At 40.6% G+C, this 22,520-nt stretch overlaps 1 protein-coding gene across 6 annotated transcripts in view; it reads left to right on the top strand.

Moving 5' to 3' along the window:
* Positions 1-3,193, top strand: part of Usp15 (ubiquitin specific peptidase 15) — a 97,646-nt gene extending 94,453 nt beyond the window's left edge. For all 6 annotated transcript variants that reach the window (XM_021173675.3, XM_021173674.3, XM_085843219.1 and 3 more), the window contains one exon: positions 609-3,193. In XM_021173675.3, the coding sequence (XP_021029334.1) occupies positions 609-791 (183 nt within the window). In that variant the 3' untranslated portion in view covers positions 792-3,193. The remainder of the gene's footprint in view (positions 1-608) is intronic.
* Positions 3,194-22,520: the final 19,327 nt, after the last annotated feature.

Raw genomic sequence — 22,520 nt, 5'->3', positions numbered from 1 at the left:
GACTCAGAAAACCAAAGGAAAAACAAATGTCTTTAACATATGTTAGTTATACCAAGAACAGGTTTCTGTATGACATTTTCAGGGATGTGAGTGGTATCCTTCAGTAAGCTTTATTCTCTGTAATTGTCCCCATCCACTCCTACCCTTTTCTGTTCCCTGATTGTCCTTCTTGTACTTTCTTTATAAAAAAAAATCAGTGTTCTTGCAATAAATACCAGAGAAATGTTCAACATTTTTAACCCCCAGGGGAAATGTTATATAATAGGGAAGGTGCACTAGAGGTCAGGCATAAGCTGAAGGTAATGGTGTTAGATAGAAAGACACTCACCTTCAAGGAAATCAAAACCACGGGTATTTTAAAACAAGTACACTAATTTGTATTTTGGCTGTATATATTTCTTAGTCCAAATTATATAGAATTAACCTGTTTCTTTTTAAATATAGAAATAATTACATTTAGCCAATTTTAGTAGCTTCTATGTGATCATGTGTAGTTTTTCTATTTGATTTTTTATGTCACTAAAATTGGTTATTAGTTAAAAATTGATACTGTACCAGCTGTGATCTTTGTATGTTGCCACTGCTGACACACCTTGCTTGTTCGACAGTCCAAAGCAGCGTACGTGCTCTTCTACCAGAGACAGGACACTTTCAGTGGAACTGGCTTCTTCCCTCTTGACCGAGAAACTAAAGGTGCTTCAGCTGCCACAGGTATCCCCCTGGAAAGTGATGAAGACAGCAATGATAATGACAATGACCTAGAAAATGAAAACTGTATGCACACTAATTAACGAAAGTCCAAGAAGCCATAGGAGAGACTTTCCTGCTGGTGGTGTCTATGGAGATGAAGTTATCACCACATGAAACAGAAGTCTGAGATGAGGAGTTTCAGATACCCGAATGTAAATCCTTTATCAGATTTTAACTTGTGCAGTACTTGAAGTGAAACACAATGAAAACTTTAACAGAAATTGTCTCTTAATACATTTACAGTCTTGTATTTACAAGCTAAATATATATAGGAAATCACAAATAAATCCCTTTTAAGTTTGCTGCTGTTTTGATGAATTATGTTTTCTTTAATTTTTTGGATGTGACTTAATTGATGACAAATGTTAAATTTGTGGATGTTGGTCATTAATTTTGCTCTAATAATACTGCAAGAAAACCATGGCTGAACTTAGTTCTTGGGTAATCTAGTTCCTGTGCGTTAGGCTGCCTGTCTGCGCCATTCGGGTACTTAGCTGCTGTGTCAGTGTGGCTCAAATACTGCAGAGTGTCCTTGGTACACCACATGTTCTGATCTGTCCCTGGTAATCAGTGTGGGTCTGTTCCCACAACATGAGGCACAGTCTTGAGGAAGCTCCCTTTTGTTGTCTCATTAAAGTGCAGGGCGTGACACTGACTTCACTCGCTGTGGGAACGCCACGCCTTCTAGATTTCACATGCCATCAGAATCATTTTCAGCTACATGTATGTATTTTTCACTGCAATTGGAATCTATTTAAATTTTTCAATTTTGTTTTGGTTTAGAATGCTTATCTTCACTCCACTGTTGGTTCAATATTAAAGGTTTTGGCTGTCTATTAGTCCCTACTCCATTTTGGTAATTTGGCAACTTTTTAGCTCTCCCAGTTACTGTAGCTTTAAGGCAGGCTGGTTAGCACTCTGTATCTGTAGTAAGAATTGCATCACAGTTAGGTGAGGCTTTCTGTTCACGTACTAGCCTTTAACTCATCGATAACTTGGCTATAGAGGTAGGTCTGTTAACTCTCTCTGTGTGTTCCTGATGGAATTCACCATCGCCTTACAGCTTTTCTCAGAAGGTAACTTGTGTAAGAGAAATAGCATCTGCATGTTCCAGAGTCAGAGCCTTGCAGCACATGACGCACACAAACCTTGGGTTTCATTTAGCTTCTCACAGTCAAGGATCCAAGACGCCAAATCTATGTGTGAGCATTTGACACATTCTCGTTTGCTGCTTCTCTCTCCCTCTGATCCAGTTGAAGGAATGTATGGGTGACAGGCAGGCAGTGCTGCCTTCAATAGGAAACTAAACGCTGGGGCCCATCTCCCACCCGACTACCTGAGAAACCGCTTTGTGTCCCACTGTTACTAAAGCAGAAAGTATAATGTTCTTCACTTGAACTAATCGAATACAATAGATTATAAATTGTGTATTGTAAATAAAAGTTCACTCTGTGAGTGCACATTTTGGTAAATTATTTATTTATGTTAACATTTTAAAAGAAAGGGGAAAAAATGCATTTGGCCAGGATAAGTAAGGTATGTTGGTCATGGCTTTGCTTTATATCTTGATATTAAAGCTGGTTTTTGATCCTGGTCTTTTAAAAGCTGCTTTGGGTATCGATTCTTTTTTTCTTTCTTTCTTTCTTTTCTTTCTGTTCTTTCTTTTTTTTCTTTTTCTCTCTCTTCTTTTTTTTTAAATGTAAACTGACCTCCTGCATGACAGAGGTTAATATTTTGTCTGCACTTGGGTTCACTTGAGTTTACATTTGAAATGTGCATGTTTATTTATACAGATTTCAATAAAGCTATTGATGGCCTTATTTAGTCTTTTATTTCTTACTCTGAAACCACTGAAGTAAATCCAGTTTTCTGCATAGACGACTTGACTGTACAGTGACATTATAGTTAGTATTACAAAGGGAATCAAATCCTATTGAGGATGTTTTAAACTTCGGTCGGTGTTGTTTTAACTCACATACTCATTGAGCAGACAGCGCAGTTTTCTGCTTGCCTTTGGAGCATGCATTCATTCTGCCCTTAAACTTTCTTTCATATGTTTAAAGTCCATGTTAACTTCTCATAGACCTAGATTATAGCATCCACCCTGACTCATTTGCTTTCTGTTGTATTTTGTTTGTGTTGTTTATTCCTAATCCATTTGCTTGGCTATTGAGAGGGTCTTAGGCTGGCCTTCACCGCCCCTGAAGCCCAGGCCAGGCTCAAAGTCTTGATCATCCTGCCTAGGCCTCTGAAGTGCCGGGACTGCAGATGAGAACCACCATGCCCTGACTCAGACCACATCCTTTCAATGCATGCCATCAAGTCCTTTTCTCACTGAGAAGAAACATTTAGAGAATGCTGTGGATGCCGTTGAGTCTGTCAGACGATCACTTCATCTGCAGAAATTAACCTTGTAGCATAAAAAAAAAAAAAGAACTAAAAAGGAGATGTTCATATGGAATACAGGGTCATTAGGAATAGATTTAGATTAGAATTCTACTGGTAACTTTGCCTGTTAGTAATCGTATGATTTTGAACTTACTCTTTCTTAGCCTGTCTCTTGACCTATAAAGTAATGACAACTCCAGTAGCCACTGTTTATGGAGGGCTTGCTCTAAACCAGTCACTCTATTAAAACGTGTGTGTGTGTGCGCACATTCTCCCATCTCATCCCTCAAGAGCTGTGTGGTAGGACCATTCATCATCCTCACCTCCCATACATTATGTTGTGTCCCAAAGTTCTCACAGTTACTGTGTGGTGACGTCCGCATCGTCCCCTCAGACGCATACCGCCTCACTGTGTCACAGTGCCTTTCTCACCACACAACTCCAATGAGCTCATCTCGTCTTCCAGCAGGCAGGCTTTTGTGAACAATGTGGCACTTGTTGCTGATTGCTTCTGTCTGCGTGGCAAGTGCCGTTGTTAGAGAATTTAGCTTCCAGTAGGAAGAGTAGCAGCTGGTACACTTAGCTTTTCATTCCAAAATGAACTTTATCGACGTATCACACTATTTGCTATTTTGATTGCATGTTAAATATTATGTGGTATATGATTTAAACCATTTCCCTAATTTCAACCTGAATTTCAAGTCTCTTTTTTTAAACTTCACATGTAATTTCTCTATTATATTTCATTTTATTTGGGAAGGAGGGTGCATGTCATGGCACGTGTGGAGATCAAAGGACAACTTGCAGCACTGTGGTCTCCTCTCCTCCCACGTGGGCCCCTTGAGATCGATGGAAGTGCCTTTACCTGCTGAGCCATCTTACCTTCATTTGTTTTGTTAGTTCAGGGAAGGGCACATGTATACTATGGGGAGCACAGGGTGGCTAGAGGATTAGTGGCATCTTTTCTCTCCTTCCAGAGATGGAATTTGGAACATCAGGGTTTCATAGAAAGCGCCTTTACCCACTGAGCCATCTCATAGGCCCTGTGTTTATATTTAAATGACCTCTGACAAAGCTGTAGCCTGGTGCTTTTAAGTAATCCTTGCTTTGGCTTATCTGATTTTAGTAATTCTTGTGTTTATCCTTGCGTGGCAGACAACAAGGTATTAAGAACCACACAAAACATTGAGTTCAGCATAAAGAAAACCAACTCGTAACTTAATAGATGTTGCACAAGGGCAGCGCTTTTTCTTTCTGAGCTCATTTTGGTGAGGTAAGGCTATCTTATTAGAAGAAAGCCACGAGAGATTCTAAGAGAAGGTGAGCGTGTCCTAGGTGGCATACCAAAGGAGAAAGTCAAAGAAGAGCCTGCCTAAGAGGAGGCGGTTCCCACCTGTGGCCATGCTCAGCACTGGTACCCGGCCGATTTTTAGTCAGGCTTTCTGCCTTTCAACTCTACGGGCTGCTGTTTGTCCTGGTGCATAGTTACACAGGTTAGATTCTCTTGCCAGTGTTGCTAAGATAGCAATGTGAAGAGACCTTGTGTCCCATTGAGGAGTCGGGTCCTTGAAAGGATTGAATGCCACCTTGTGTGACGCCGAAGAACAGTAGCAGCCTTCCTACTTCTTACTCTATAACAGAATTGATTTCTTTTATTGCCTGAGTAATTTAGCCTGCCTGGGGAACTTTGAAATAGTTTCTTCTAAAAATAATTTTGATGCTTCCAGGTAATTCTTTTGAGTGCTGCTTGACCAGAAGATAAAGAGAAAAAAACCAAGTGTGTTTGTTCCCTTGGTGGTGCAGGTACAGGTGTGTGTTACATATTGTTTCGTGGCCAGATTTTCCTAATGAGAGAAAAAAAAATATTTTTCTTAAGCATTCCAGATTTGGGACATTTTGATCCAGTATGTATATGCTTTGTGTATTTAATTCATATTTACTATAAATTACAGAAGAAATTGCTAAATAGTTTAGATGACATGTTTGTTTAGAGCTAAATATATTAAATTTTTATAAGGGACATGGTTTCCAAAATAGCAGATTTGGGAAAATAAAATATATGTATAGTAAAAATTCAAATACTAAGCAAGCCTTGTTTTCCCTATCTTGTCTTTAAGGAAATGGCTAATATAAAACACAGTCCAAAGATTATTTGTGGCGAATACAAGCACTGAGATACATACCTGTATCATACTGTGCTCTCAGGATTCCCCAGCTATTTGGGGCTCCTGCAACTAGCCAGAGTAGTTGAAGGGAAAGACCCTAAATTATTATGTGAATTCAAAAGTAGATAAACTACTAAAAAATCAAGTTGTTTTTTTGGGCAAGAGTTTCAAGAAGTAAAGGAAAAAAAAAAACAACAACAACCAGTCTGATGGGTCTCACTGTTGGTTTGTTGTTGAGGTCTGGTCCCCGCCAAATTCTGCAAAGGTGCTAAAAATACAACCATCTCTTTGGGAATGGTATTTTAAATAGTACTGTAAAAATAAAGCTACATTTTTAAATAATTTTTTATCTGTGTGTGTGTATGTGTGTGTGTGTGTGTGTGTGTGTGTGTGTGTGTGTGTGTGTGTGTGTGGAGTGCATGCCACACGTGTGGGGAAGCCCACGGAGGCCAGAAGAAGGGATTGGGTGCCCTGGAGCTGGAGTTCCAGGTGCTCGTGAGCTGCCTTACCATGAGTGCTGGAAACTAAGTATCTGGAAGCGCTGGAAGTGCTCTGTTAACTGCTGAGCCCTCTTTCTAGCCCCAAGACTGCATTTTTAATATGCACAAAATCAAATACTCTAAATGTTTACGTTGTTTTGGCAGCTGACTGTTCTCCAGTAGGAAAGCTTGCCAGGTTTGTTGCTTATTTTGTATTTTGCTAATGTTCCCCCCCCCCCCACATATCAGGAATTTATAGCTTCATCGGTTTAATTGGGTGGGGGGTGGGGGCTAAGTTTCATCTTCTGTGACCTTTCAGATTTGCTTGTGGCTAACATACTTGTCTGACTCCTCACATAGTCAAGAGAGCAGGGAACAGCCTGCCAGCTGTCCCTGTTTATAAGGCCTCATCGTAATGTAACCTTAGCCATTTCAGCGTAAGGGTTACTGAACGGCAGCCTGTGGCATAAGCTCCATCTTTAGAAAGGTCTGCTCTCTAGGATTGTATCGCTCAGCCCAGTCCCTGCTACTTCGGTGCATTCTCTGTTCTACCAGAGTGCCCTCTATCAAGTTTTGACCTTAACATTCTCTTTTAACCTCTGTCTTCAGATTCTCCACAGAAACAAGACCAATAGGCTGTACAACTAGAAAGTTTCTGTGAGTGAAGCTAACAGCTTCTAAGACCGACAGTTATCAAGCCAGACCCAAGAATGCCCATACAACCTGGAAAGCCAGGGACAATCTTCCAGCCTGAAAGCCAGCAAGCTTGAGAACAAGAAGAGCCAGTTCCCTTTTGAATCCAGAGGCCAGAGAGGACAGGGGTGCCAGCGCAGGGCAGTCAAGCACAAGGGGAGACAGAACCCTTTCGTTCATGCCGACCTTTATTTAGTTGGAATGAGACTCAACACTGGGAAGGCAAGCATATTCACTGTCCATACTTAATGTTCATCTCGTCCAAGAACATGCTCGGAAGCAGCCAAAATAATTGGGTACTCTGTACCCAGGCAAGTAGATATAAACCCCTTCACGTGTAAGTGTGCATTAGACACAGGGCTAGACCACTGGTGTCGTGGGCCTACCACTTGTGTGCACTCCTCTCTCTCTCTCTCTCTCTCTCTCTCTCTCTCTCTCTCTCTCTCTCTCTCTCTCTCTCTCTCTCTCTCTCTCTCTCTCTCTTCATTTATAAAGTAGGGCAAGTCCAGAATCTCCTCAGAAAATACTTAGACCGAGGTAGATGTTAATTAGAAGACAAAAATCTGGTCTATGAAAACTGTTTGCTTAGCCAACCAGTGAAATGCCTTCGGATGTCCCATTCTATTGTTGAGGACCAGTGTGGAAACCACAGTCCCCCGTGCACCAGACTCCGGCCCCAGCACTAGAGAACTCCCTTGAGCTAGATCCTAAGGCTTGGATTTTCTTCAGTTTTATAAAGAGTGCAACGGGTGTTTTTACTAAGGAAACAGACACAGGGTAATCAATAGTTGCTAGAACCATGTCGTCTGCTACGATCGTGCTTGAGGAAAAGGATTAGGAATGGCCTTCATCCAACTGCTTACCTTTCCTCAAAGGCATTCTTCAGCTTTACCATCCCTATAAGGCTTCCCCATGCATCCTCTCCTTGCCTGGTCTGTTTGCTCTACTGCCAGACACTTCTTCCCAAGGCAAATCTATCCAAAAGGCAGTCACCTGTCTTCAGTCGCTTGCTGCACTGGCTGTAAGTCCCGAGCCCGTCCTCCCCAACTACACCTGATAGAATAGAGTGGGATCAAGGATAGTATTTCTGTACATAAACTGTTTCACACAGACATTTCCTCACAGCGACCCTGTACTCCCATCCCAGGAGGCTGGGACAGGAACAGAAGGATCATACATTTAAGGGCCTTCTGAACTACAGACTGAGTTCAAGTCCAGACTTAGGACTTCGGAAAGAACCTGTCTTCAGCATAGAAAATGCAGGCTGGGGGCATCGCTTAGTGGTAGAGCATTTGCTTCAGCCCCCAGCACACACACAAGCTTTCTCAAGCATCGCTGCCCTTGTGATTTTATGTTTCTAGCATTAATGAGCACATGCTTTAAGTTTTAAACGTAAATACGATTTTTGGGTGTGCATTAAAAAATAGCGTAGGGCTAGGAGTTCCCTGTGTCCCCAGTATGGGATGGGGGTTGGGAGGGATTTGAAATCCAGTACATTTATGACATTTGGGATTCAAACTTGGACGTATATTGATTTTCACTCAGATTAACTTCCCTACAGTCCAAAGTGCTGTGCCTGTCTGTACTTTCCCGAGATGCTATTCAGGCTCCCGTTTGCATGTTTATGGATTTACAGCTTAGTACATGGTTTTTTGGGGGTTTTGTATTTTTAATAACGCTCTCAGTGTAAGCTTTTATGTTTTTCAGGAAGGTGTACGTTGGACTCAGAGTAAAATAGAGTATGTAGTAAGTGGCTGTTATTAAATGGTTCTTATTTCATGTAGATTTTCTAAGGGACTTTTACTGTAAGGAATTCTTTGTTCTAATAAAGACATTGCTGCTATATTTTGGTCTTATCAGAGATCAACCCAGATTTCCATTTGTGTGGGGCCCTCTTTCCATATGGACAGCCCTGTCTGGAAGCAGCCAAGCATAGCCTTTTTAATGTGAAGCATCTCTCGGCTGTGCTCGGATAGTTCGGTGATCCAGTTTCCTGGTTATACTTCTGGGGGTTTTCTTGTGACTCGTTTGCCTCAGTCATGTACCTAGGACCTTAGAAAATGTTTAGATGACAGAAGTGAACTGTCATCTACGACTGTTGAGATGGCTAATGGGTAAGGGCCCTAGCCTGTAAGCCTATGACCCTAGTTCCATCCATGGGGCCCACATGGTGGACGGAGAGAAACAATTTCTGTCACTTTGTATTGATAGTCCTTTAAAACTTGTCAGTTTGGAATATTCTAGTACTTCTCTGCAAATTCTGGATTTTTTTTTTAAAAAGTAAATTCTACTCGTGCCCGTGTTTTACATTGAGTTAGACCTGCTGGAGCCGGGGTCCAGAAGGGTGGTCAGCTGGCAGACTTCACCTTTTAGAAAGTGGAGGGTCTTTCTTTAACAAAAGCTCTGTTCAGTTTTTCTCAAAAGCCACAAAGTAGCATCTTGAAACTGGGGTGAGAACCCAGAGGTGTCACATCAGCTGTGATCATCCTCTCAGTCTTTGTGGCCAGTGTCCAAGATTATAGTCCTCGGAGCCAAGAGTATATCCTTCCATCTCTAAGCCCACAAGCTTTGTCTCGGGAAGTTTGAACTTGGAAAGCAAGAAAAACAGAATTTTTTTAACTCTAGCACAAAGCTCTTGCTCATGAAATTCTCAATCCGGGGACCTTTTCTTTCTTTTCAGGTGCTATGGCTCTAACCCAGGGCCTCACACACGGTAGGCAAACACCCACCCTTCAGCTCCATCCTCAGTCTCTGGCGCTATCATATCAAGTGACATGGTTCACAGTATAGATGAATGTACACTATGTAAACAGCTACTGCATTTGCAATGTATGAAATTGCCATTTGTAATATCAATAAATGTAATAAACATGTTTTGGTCAATCTAATCGCTATATCTGTACATTTAATTTTCTTGCCCCTTCTCCAAACCACTCATCATCCCTTATACTGTTCCTGTTCTCACCCTCAGCCACCTTGCAAGGGAAGACATGGACTGTGCATGTAGCACGGTAATCATGCAGTGATCCAGTTTTGTTATTTGCTAATTTAAAAGAACAAAGATTTGGGCTACAGTGTTGCAAGCCTTTACCTTTAATCTCAGCACTTGAGAGTCACAGGCAAAGGCAGGCAGATCCCTCTGAATTTAAAGTCAACCTGGTCTACCAAAGCAAAGTGGGGCTCGCCTTTAATCCCAGCACTTGGGAGGCAGAGGCAGGCGGCTTTCTGAGTTGGAGGACAGCCTGGTCTACAGAGTGAATTCCAGGACAGCCAAGGCTATACAGAGAAACCCTGTACTGAAAGACAAAAAAAAAAAAAAAAAAGTTTCAGGCCAGGCAGAACAACACGGTGAAACCCTGTCTTTAAAAAGTGTAATTTTTTTTATGTTAATAAGATTTCTGAGCATAGTGATGCATGCCTGTAATCCCAGCTCTGTAGAGTGGAGGCAGAAGAATCAGGAATTTAAGATAATTCTTGGCTATCGAATGAGTTCCAGCCAATCACAGCTGCATGAAATCCTGTCGCAAAAAAAAAGAAAGAAAAAAGAAAAGAAGACTAAAATTAAGAATAAAAACTTAAAGCCTGCTTTCAAAACCACTGAGACAAAGTATCTAGATATAGAATAGCATTAACTGGGGGCACTGAGACGTTTGGTTGTGATCCTAACAAACTCCATGCAGTTCAGAGGGCTTACATGTACAGTGCTGGCTCATGATACAGAGGATCATCATTTGGGGAAGCCCAAGTATCTTTAATAACCAAAGGAGGAATTTTTTAAATGGTGGTGCCATTGTAGGCAGCTACAATGGCTACCTTCAAACTCCAAGTTACTGGCTTATTCCTACACTGTACCCAGAGTAGAAACTACAGGGAAAATAATAGCTGCTAAGCCTCAGTGATTTCAAATGTAGTTCAGCATGAAGGAGACAGTTTGGAGTTCAGGCGTGACTACACAGAGGAACTTTACAAAGGACTTGGCTTTTCCACTGAAACTTAAGTGACTAGGTATTAGGAGTAGAAGCCATGAATGAGGCCTATGCCTTAAAGGGTGGGAAAGGTCTTAATAAGATCGAGGAACTAGTCAGTAACTAAGCTGCCTACTGAACAGAATGATAGGACAAAAAAGGGGGGGAGGGGCTGAAGAGATAGTTGAGTGCTAAAAGAAAACTTGCCTCTTGTTACTAGGAGACAATCTCATATCAAACACCTTGATGCCCAAATGAGATGAACAAGGATGAAACCAAGGAGCATGCTAAACAGGATGGAGAAACACCCATGAGCCCTCAACCCTACACAAGAACTCTGGGCAACTGAGAGAAGTTGGGAGCAGGAGAGGTGGCCTCTCCCCAAGGAGAAGCACACCAATTGGTTGTCCAGTGCCAATGGTCAGCCCTGAAAACATACATACAATTAACATTAAATGGACTAAACAGGTTATGTTTGGAAATATATACATACACATATATGCATGCAGTAGAAAAGAAGCCATGAATTTGAAGGACAGAGGGAAAGGGTCTGCAGTAGAGGAAAGGAGAATTGTAATTCAATAATCTCGGTGGGGGGGGGGGGGAGAACACCTTATTCCAGAGGACCCAAGATTAGTTCCCAGGACCTTCATGGTGGCTCACAAAAGGATGCAATGCCATGTGATAACCTCCTCCTGCAGCAGGCATACAAGTGGTACACAGTCAGTCAGTCAGTCATACACGAAAGCAAAACATCCATGCACATGAAAATAAAAACAGTTAGCATGAACTTTGTGAGCCACCTTTCCTAAATACGTGTGCCAGCCCTTATCAAAGAAGCCTCTCCATGGCAAATGAAGACCATCATAGAAAACTGCAACTGGACACTGTGCAGAGATGGTAGATCATGGAGAGCCCAACAGCAATGCATATGTATATCACCACTCCTGTATCCACTGAAGCATGGGCAGAACGATTGTAAAAGCCAGAGTTCTAGGAAGTCTGCTGTGAAACTGTCTCTCTTAGAAATGGCTGCACAGACAAGATGGGAACCATGTCAACACCCATGGACGCGTTCATGGGAAAGGAGAAATCCTGAGGTGTCCCACTCCTAGACAAAGGACTATGAGTAACTAATAACTGCTGGAAATAGCAAAATTAACCTCCCTCAGGGATGAGCCCCTTTATCTCACCTGACCAGAGTGGTGATGAGATCTGTATTGGCCAACAAAAACAGACTCAGCAGCAATATAAATATATGTAAGCACACACACACATAGATACCAGTTTGTAATGATGATTGAGAGGGGCATGGGAAAGGGTTAGGGGAAGGTGATTGGGAGGAGGAGAAATGATATAATTCTATTTTAAATAAAAATGTTATAAACTACAACTAGTAACAATATAAACTAGAAATTATAATGTATGGTCAATAGGAAAAAAAACAAACAGATGGTAACATCTAACAAGAAAGACTTTCAAACTTAAGAATACATTAAAGTCAATCTGAAGGCTAAAGATGTAAAGAGTAAAACAGAGAAATCAGGAAGGATATGAACTAAAAGAACAAAGCAAAAGAACATGATATAACAGAGCCTCGGCGAGATCAATGGCAAGAAGAGCAGTTTTAAAATCAAATATCCAGAGTGGGGAAGTGGCTCATACATTTGCCACACAAGCATGAGGCCTTGAGTACAATAGGGAGGCGAGATTCCCTGTAACTCACTGGCCATCTGGTCAACCTTGTACTCTTCAGGCTGAGGCTTTGCTCAAAAAGTGGAGAACAATTTTGGAACATGCCCAACATCAACCTGTGATCTCTGCATGTACACACACACACACATCTAGACAAGCACACACAATCTCATATTCAAAAGCAAACATAACACTACTTTTGTTTGCTTTCCATAGTTTTGGGGATGGCATCGAGGGCCTTGTGAACAAAAGGCAATGCCAAAACACTGAGCTACATCCTGTGCCTTTGTTGTTTTTAAAATAAGGGGTCCCCATAACTGACACGGCTCCTGGACTCTGTTCATCCCAGCACAAGTTCTCAGTACTCACCCATCAGGCCTGAGTGCCTAAATTACAGGGATGTGCCACCACAACCAACTCATTTTTTCTGAATGGATAGGACCCTGAAGACTTGTGAGACAGAACCAAACAAGAGAAAAATGGGAACATCAAAAATATATTTGAATACAGGTAAACTTTTTCTTAATTTGACTTTTTTTTTAAAAAAAAAAAATCAACTGATAAAGCCAACCAATGCGTTCTAAGTAAAATAAATAGAAAAACACACACACATAGTAATTAAAACAAAATCAGCACAGTGAAGAAGGAGGATGGACAATAGACACAGGAAGAAAGTCTCATTATCAGGAAGCCATGTGGCTGCTGACAGTTCATTATAAATGAGGAAGGTCTCACACACACACACACACACACACACACACACACACACACACACATACAAGGCATAGCCATTGAGATTCTAAAACCCAGGTGGGTGGATAGGACAGGAAACAAAGGATTTCATCTGTAAGAAGATGGCTTCAAAACTGAAAGAAAATTCAATATATTTTCACATAAACACAAATGAGAATGTGTTCATTAGATGCCAGAAGAATTTCTGGTTGGGAAATTTGTAGCTATGGTTGGACAAAGTTAGGCCAGGTTTTCTTTCTGAAAAACTAAATGACTATTCAAAAGATTAAAATGGTTCTTCTATTTAAAAAAAAAATCAGCTTTTTTACATGTGCTTATTAAAAAAAAAAAACTACACACAATAGGAAGAATGCACTCAACATTAGTGTCTTTAGTGATAAAATTCTGAATAATCCAAGAACAGCAGTACTTTCTCGCAGTTGAATAAAGGCTGTCTGTGGGAAAACCTACAAAACACTACGGTTTACAGTAAAATACTCAAATGTGTTTTACTCAGAATTGCTATCCACCAAAAACGGAATAATGCAAAAATATATGGCTTCTATTACACATTGTACTAGAGTTTCTAGATAAACATGGAAAAATGTTTGGTTGTAATGCTGGGACACTGTAAAGAGAATAACACTGTGTTGTGTTGGATTTGAACAGTTGCGCATGAGCTAGTTTGATGTGGCTTTAGTTACATTTCCTAGGTTTTCTGTGGTTTTCCACTCTCTATATGTGGGTTAATCATTAGCTTCACTGAGTCTGGAAAACTTTCAGCTCTTTTTTCTTTCCTTTTATATATATATATATATATATCCTTTTCTCTGTGTAAGAATCCACTTCACACAACCCCAGAGAGTGACCCACTTTCATTTCGGACTGGGCTACTTTATTAGCTGCCTTTCTGTCTGTCTGTCCAATCTCTGCCATCTGTATATCTATTTTTATTATTAGGTAGGGATGTTTTTATTTTCCCAAAGTTTCATTTTGAGAAATTCCTATAATGCTATGCTAAAGCTTACAAATTCTTCTCTGCTTTCCAATCTAGTGCTAATCACACAAGCCAAGTTTTTAAATCTTGGGTTTTAACATTTTCTTGTCCTTTGGTTATCTCTGATATCTTCTATGTCTATGTCTCTAGTTTAGGATATTTGGGATATGGCTTTATTATTTTAATGTCTTTTTTTGCTCATTGTAATGTCTATATCAGTTCAAAATCAGTTTTGATAGTGTGAGCATTCTCCTATGTTGGATCCTATTTTCTGCAACTATGTCTGGTACATATCCACTTCATACTGGATGCCAGACTTGTGAATTGTTTAGTCTGTTGAGTGATGGATATTTTTCTGTAATTCTATAAATGTCCCAGAGCTTTGTTCTGGGATGAGATTAAATTACTTGGAAACTGCTTGTTTCAGATCTGTTTATGACTCGCCTGGCAGTTTCCGAACAGTTTCCAATCCAGCACCTACCACTAATGATCCCTCTCCTGAAGCAATCTCCCCCAAACTCTCTTTCCAGTGTCACATGCTTGAGATTTTCCCACAGCTGATGGGAAGGAGCTGTCCATGTGACTACCTGCTATTGTGATGGCCATGCTTCCTCATAAACCCCATTCCAGTTGCTCGTTAGCACCTATATGCCAACAACTGCCGAAAATACTCCAGATTTAGCTGTCTGAATAAAAAGCCTTCTCTCTAGTGAACTGTCTTGCAAATTTTCACTACCTTGGCTTCCACGGACTGCCAGTTTTATCCATCAACTTAGGGTGTCTACTGAGTTCTTCCTGGCACAATTCTGCCAACTCTCAAAGCAATAAGTGAGGAAATCTCCAGAGCAGCTCTGTTTGCCATTCCCCATTTAGAAATCTTCCTATGATGGTATCGGCTTGACTGTTGTCTTCTATTTGGGGTATTCCAGACAAGGGGCTAAATTTAGTCCCTGTTAATCTTGGCTTAAAACAGAACTCAAGACCTTATGAAGGGGAGAGTGATCACCGGCCTTATCTGGTATTGCTTCAAAAGCTGTGTAATTGCAATTCGTAACACTGTTTGGAGGAAGGGATTGAAGGAAAGATGGGAACTTTCATTAGAAATAACACAGAAAAAAATAAAGCCCCACTGAACAATAAAATGAACAAGTAATAGCAGAGATCAGACGGACAGACAGACAGATAGACAGACAGGTAATAAAGCAGTTCAGTCTAAATTCCAGCCCACCTAATCTCTTATGGCCCATGTATGCCCTACACTTAAAGTGAAAATATGCTGATTTCCTAAACATTCATTGTATCTGTCAAAAGTATACTCCACATACAGACCAAGGACAAAGGACAAAGACACTTGAATCTGAGAAGTCTTGCCAGACTCTATCCATAGGGGATATGTCAAAGCCCTCTACTTGGATAAATAAGAAATGATAACTTAGCCAAGAGAGTCACTACAGCAGAGAGAATGCTTGCTACCAGCAATGCATCCAGGTTCTTCATGTCATGCATTTGTGTGACTATGATCCATGTACAAACCTCCTTCTCTCCATGTAACTTCTGTAACTCCACCTTGGACTCCAAAGACTGAAGCATTACACCAAGGAGCCACCTTTGTGTTGTGTTCCAGACAATCATGCTGACCAGTGAAAGAATGAGTACTTCCTAATACTGATTACTGAATCTTAACAAGGGTAGATGGAGATGGCCCAAAAGTTGGGCACTTGTGTTGCTCATGCAGAGGGCATTGATTCAGTACCCAGCACCTACAAGGCATCTGTTCCCAACTCAGAACCACCTGTAACTCTAGTTCCAGGGTGTCTGATGCCCTCTTCTGGCCTCCATGGGCACCAGGCACACACAGTGTACGTATATGCAAGCAGACATTTATAGACATGAAAATAAAAATAAATTTTAAAAATGTATCATTCTTTGAGGTACGGTCTCACTATATAGCTTTGGTTGGCTTGAAACTCACTATGTTGACCAGGCTGCTCTCAAACTCACAGAGACCAGCCTGTCTCTACCACCCAAGTGCTGAGATTAAAAGCATGAATCACCACACCCAGATAGAAATAAATCTTTGAAAAAGTACACTGAGTTCCACTAAATACATAGGTCTCAAGTTATTTTCTATGTCTTATATGACAGAGAGTAGATAAGTAGGCAGAAAGATGATAGATAGATAGATAGATAGATAGATAGATAGATAGATAGATAGATGATAGATAGATAGATAGATAGATAGATGATAGATAGATAGATAGATAGATGATAGATAGATAGATAGATGATAGATAGATAGATGATAGATAGATAGATAGATAGATAGATAGATAGATAGATAGATAGATGATAGATAGATGATAGATAGATAGATAGATAGATAGATAGATAGATAGATAGATAGATAGATGATAGATAGATGATAGATAGATGTTAGATAGATAGATGATAGATAGATGATAGATAGATGTTAGATAGATAGATGATAGATAGATACATAGATAGATAGATAGATGATAGATACATAGATGATAGATACATAGATAGATGATAGATAGATAGATAGATAGATAGATAGATAGATAGATAGATAGATAGATAGATGATAGATGATAGTCATTATATCAACCAATCTTTTTTGTTAAAGATGACATTCTTGAGGGTTCCTTCCAGTTTCCATCTGCACCTTGAGCTGACCCTGTGCCACAGCTCGTTGTACCCAAATCCCACAGGGAGAGAGCTGGTCTTCCAGGAGTGCTGATGCACCTCAGAGCACAGGTGAGACCACCACTTCTGCTCAAATTCCTGGCCCAAGAGGAATCCCGCCCAGAGCCATCAGAACACAGGAACCAAGGAACAGCCTGGGAACAGGATCCTTCCGGTTTTTGGCTGTGCCCCAGAGCTGACCCTGTGCCACAGCTCTCTATACCCAAATTTCCCCCTAGAAAGAGCTGGTCTCCCAGGAGTGCTGACAGGCTTACAGGAGGGACAAAGCCACTGTCAGAGACAGCAAGACCAGCTAACACCAGTGATAGCCAGACGGCAAGAGGCAAGTGCAAGAACATAAGCAACAGAAACCAAGGCTACTTGGCATCATCAGAACCCAGTTCTCCTACCACAGCAAGCCCTGGATATCCTAACACACCAGAAAAACAAGACTGATTTAAAATCACATCTCATGATGATGATAGAGGACTTTAAGAACGACATAATAACTCCCTTAAAGAAGTACAGGAGAACACAAGTAAACAGGTAGAAACCCTTAAATAGGAAACACAGAAATCCCTTAAAGAAAACACAACCAAACAGGTGAAGGAATTAAACAAAACCATCCAGAATCTAAAGATGGAAATAGAAACAATAAAGAAATCACAAAGGGAGACAACTCTGGAGATAAAAAACCTAGGAAAGAGATCAGGAGTCATAGATGCAAGCATCACCAACAGAATAAAAGAGATAGAAGAGAGAATCTCAGGTGCAGAAGATACCATAGAAAACATTGACTCATCAGTCAAAGAAAATGCAAAATGCAAAAAGCACCTAACCCAAAACATCCAGGTAATCCAGAACACAATGAGAAGACCAAACCTAAGGGTAATAGGTATAGAAGACAGTGAAGATTCCCCACTTAAAGGGCCAGTAAATATCTTCAACAAAATTATAGAAGAAAACTTCCCTAACCTAAAGAAAGAGATGCCCATGAACATACAAGAAGCCTATAGAACTCCAAATAGACTAGACCAGAAAAGAAATTCTTCCCATCACATAATAATCAAAACAACAAATGCACTAAATAAAGATAGAATATTAAAAGCAGTAAGGGAAAAAGGTCAAGTAACATATAAAGGCAGGCCTATCAGAATTACACCAGACTTCTCACCAGAGACTATGAAAGCTAGAAGATCCTGGGCAGATGTCATACAGGCCCTAAGAGAACACAAATGCCAGCCCAGGCTACTATATCCAGCAAAATCTCAATTACAATAGATGGAGAAACAAAGATATTCCATGGCAAAACAAAATTTACACAATATCTCTCCACAAATCCAGTCCTAAAAGATAACAAGTGGAAAATTCCAACACAAGGAGGGAAACTACACTCCAGAAAAAGCAAGAAAGTAATCTTCTTTCAACAAACCCAAAAGAAGAAAACCACACAAACATCAGTCCACCTCTATCAAAAATAATAGGAAGGAACAATCACTTTTCCTTAATATCTCTTAACATCAATGGATTCAATTCCCTAATAAAATGACATAGACTAACAGGCTGGATATGTAAACAGAATCCAGCATTTTGCTGCATGCAGGAAACCCACCTCAGGGAAAAGGACAGACACTACCTCAGAGTAAAAGGCTGGAAAACAATTTTCTAAGCAAATGGTCCCAAGAAACAAGCTGGAGTAGCCATTCTAATATTGAATAAAATCGGCTTTCAATGAAAAGTTATCAAAAAAGGTAAGGAAGGACACTTCATACCCATCAAAAGAAAAATATACCAAGAAGAACTCTCAATTCTGAACATCTATGCTCCAAATGCAAGGGCACACACATTCATAAAAGTAACTTTACGGCAGCGGGCGCCATCTTGGTTCCGGGACTCCGCTGAACTTAGGAACTTAGTCTGCACAGGTGAGAGTGTGCACCACAGAAGCAGACAGCTTCAGGGACAGGCTGGAGCCACAGAGCCGCTGAGGCGGCACCCTTTTCGGGCCACAGACATCCAGCCACCCTCCCGGCCAGAGGACAGGTATCCGCCTGGCTCAGAAGCCCTCTGCCTCAGGAGCAGCAGGCGCCAACTTGGTTCCGGGACTCAGCCGAACTTAGGAACTTAGTCTGCACAGGTGAGAGTGTGCACCACAGAAGCTGACAGCTTCTGTGACCTGCCAAAGCAACACAGCTTCTGGGAAAGGTCCTGTTTTGGGCCTTCTTCTTCGGCCAGGAGGAGGTCCAAATGCAAAATATCTGTGTACCTTCCCTGTAAGAGGAGAGCTTGCCAGCAGAGAGTGCTCGGACCACTGAAACTCAGAGGAGAGAGCCTGTCTCCCAGGTCTGCTGATAGACGGTAACAGAATCACCAGAAGAACAATCTCTAAACAGAGTCAAGTATAACAACTAACTCCAGAGATTACCAGATGGCAAAAGGTAAACGTAAGAATCTTACTAACAGGAACCAAGACCACTCACCATCATCAGAACCCAGCACTCCCACTTCGCCCAGTCCAGGGCACCCCAACACACCCGAAAAGCTAGACCCGGATTTAAAAGCATATCTCATGATGATGGTAGAGGACATCAAGAAGGACTTTTATAACTCACTTAAAGAAATACAGGAGAACACTGCTAAAGAGTTACAAGTCCTTAAAGAAAAACAGGAAAACACAACCAAAGAGGTAGAAGTCCTTAGAGAAAAACAGGAAAACACATCCAAACAGGTGATGGAAATGAACAAAACCATACTAGACCTAAAAAGGGAAGTAGACACAATAAAGAAAACTCAAAGTGAGGCAACGCTGGAGATAGAAACCCTAGGAAAGGAATCTGGAACCATAGATGCGAGCATCAGCAACAGAATACAAGAGATGGAAGAGAGAATCTCAGGTGCAGAAGATTCCATAGAGAACATCGGCACAACAATCAAAGAAAATGGAAAATGCAAAAAGATCCTAACTCAAAACATCCAGGAAATCCAGGACACAATGAGAAGACCAAACCTATGGATAATAGGAGTGGATGAGAATGAAGATTTTCAACTCAAAGGACCAGCAAATATCTTCAACAAAATTATAGAAGAAAACTTCCCAAATCTAAAGAAAGAGATGCCCATGAACATACAAGAAGCCTACAGAACTCCAAATAGACTGGACCAGAAAAGAAATTCCTCCCGACACGTAATAATCAGGACAACAAATGCACTAAATAAAGATAGAATACTAAAAGCAGTAAGGGAAAAAGGTCAAGTAACATATAAAGGCAAGCCTATCAGAATTACACCAGATTTTTCACCAGAGACTATGAAAGCCAGAAGAACCTGGACAGATGCTATACAGACACTAAGAGAACACAAATTCCAGCCAAGGCTACTATACCCAGACAAACTCTCAATTACCATAGATGGAGAAACCAAAGTATTCCACGACAAAACCAAATTCACACATTATCTTTCCACGAATCCATCCCTTCAAAGGATAATAACAGAAAAAAAAAAAACAATACAAGGACGGGAACCACGCCCTAGAAAAAACAAGAAGGTAATCCCTCAACAAACCTAAAAGAAGACAGCCACAAGAACAGAATGCCAACTTTAACAACAAAAATAACAGGAACCAACAATTACTTTTCCTTAATATCTTTTAATATCAATGGTCTCAACTCCCCAATAAGAAGACATAGACTAACAAACTGGCTACACAAACAGACCCAACATTTTGCTGCTTACAGGAAACTCATCTCAGAGAAAAAGATAGACACTACCTCAGAATGAAAGGCTGGAAAACAATTTTCCAAGCAAATGTTATGAAGAAACAAGCCGGAGTAGCCATTCTAATATCTGATAAGATTGACTTCCAACCCAAAGTCATCAAAAAAGACAAGGAGGGGCACTTCATTCTCATCAAAGGTAAAATCCTCCAAGAGGAACTATCAATTCTGAATATATATGCTCCAAATACAAGGGCAGCCACATTCATTAAAGAAACTTTAGTAAAGTTCAAAGCACGCATTGCACCGCACACAATAATAGTGGGAGACTTCAACACACCACTTACACCAATGGAGAGATCATGGAAACAGAAACTAAACAGGGACACAGTGAAACTAACAGAAGTTATGAAACAAATGGATCTGACAGATATCTACAGAACATTTTATCCTAAAACAAAAGGATATACCCTCTTCTCAGCACTCCATGGTACCTTCTCCAAAATTGACCACATAATAGGTCACAAAACAGGCCTCAACAGATACAAAAATATTGAAATTTTCCCATGCATCCTATCAAATCACAATGGACTAAGGCTGATCTTCAATAACAAAATAAATAATAGAAAGCCAACATTCACGTGGAAACTGAACAACACTCTTCTCAATGATAACTTGGTCAAGGAAGGAATAAAGAAAGAAATTAAGGACTTTTTAGAGTTCAATGAAAATGAAGCCACAACATACCCAAACTTATGGGACACAATGAAAGCATTTCTAAGAGGAAAACTCATAGCTCTGAGTGCCTCCAAAAAGAAACTAGAGAGAGCACACATTAGCAGCTTGACAACACACCTAAAAGCTCTAGAACAAAAGGAAGCAAATTCTCCCAAGAGGAGTAGACGGCAGGAAATAATCAAACTCAGGGGTGAAATCAACCAAGTGGAAACAAGAAGAACTATTCAAAGAATCAACCAATCGAGGAGCTGGTTCTTTGAGAAAATCAACAAGATAGACAAACCCTTAGCCAGACTCACTAGAGGGCACAGGGAAAGCATTCTAATTAACAAAATCAGAAATGAAAAGGGAGACATAACAACAGATCCTGAAGAAATCCAAAACAGATCCTTCTACAAAAGGCTATACTCAACAAAACTGGAGAACCTGGAAGAAATGGAGAAGTTTCTAGACAGATACCAGGTACCAAAGTTGAATCAAGATCAGGTTAATGATCTAAACAGCCCTATATCCCCCAAAGAAATAGAAGCAGTCATTAATAGTCTTCCAACCAAAAAAAGCCCAGGACCAGATGGGTTTAGTGCAGAGTTCTATCAGACCTTCAAAGAAGATCTAATCCCAGTTCTTCACAAACTATTCCACAAAATAGAAATAAAAGGTACTCTACCCAACTCATTCTATGAATCCACAATTACTCTGATACCTAAACCACAAAAAGACCCCACAAAGGTAGAGAACTTCAGACCAATATCCCTTATGAATATTGATGCAAAAATCCTCAATAAAGTTCTTGCTAACCGAATCCAAGAACACATCAAAACAATCATCCATCCTGACCAAGTAGGTTTCATCCCAGGGATGCAGAGATGGTTCAATATACGGAAATCCATCAACGTAATCCAGTATATAAACAAACTCAAAGACAAAAACCACATGATCAGCTCGTTAGATGCTGAGAAAGCATTTGACAAAATCCAACACCCATTCATGATAAAAGTCTTGGAAAGATCAGGAATTCAAGGCCCATACCTAAACATGATAAAAGCAATCTACAGCAAACCAGTAGCCAGCATCAAAGTAAATGGTGAGAAGCTGGAAGCAATCCCACTAAAATCAGGGACTATACAAGGCTGTCCACTCTCTCCCTACCTATTCAACATTGTACTTGAAGTCCTAGCCAGAGCAATTCGACAACAAAAGGAGATCAAAGGGATACAAATTGGAAAGGAAGAAGTCAAAATATCACTTTTTGCAGATGATATGATAGTATATATAAGTGACCCTAAAAATTTCACCAGACCAGCACTCGGGAGGCAGAGGCAGGCGGATTTCTGAGTTCGAGGCCAGCCTGGTCTACAGAGTGAGTTCCAGGACAGCCAAGGCTACACAGAGAAACCCTGTCTCGAAAAACAAACAAACAAAAAAAAAAAATTCACCAGAGAACTCCTAAGCCTGATAAACAGCTTCAGTGAAGTAGCGGGATATAAAGTTAACTCAAA

Source organism: Mus caroli, unplaced genomic scaffold, assembly GCF_978045245.1.
Source record: "Mus caroli unplaced genomic scaffold, Mus_caroli_1 scaffold_9, whole genome shotgun sequence".
NCBI lineage: Eukaryota > Metazoa > Chordata > Mammalia > Rodentia > Muridae > Mus > Mus caroli.
This window is presented reverse-complemented; position numbering and strand designations above follow the sequence as displayed.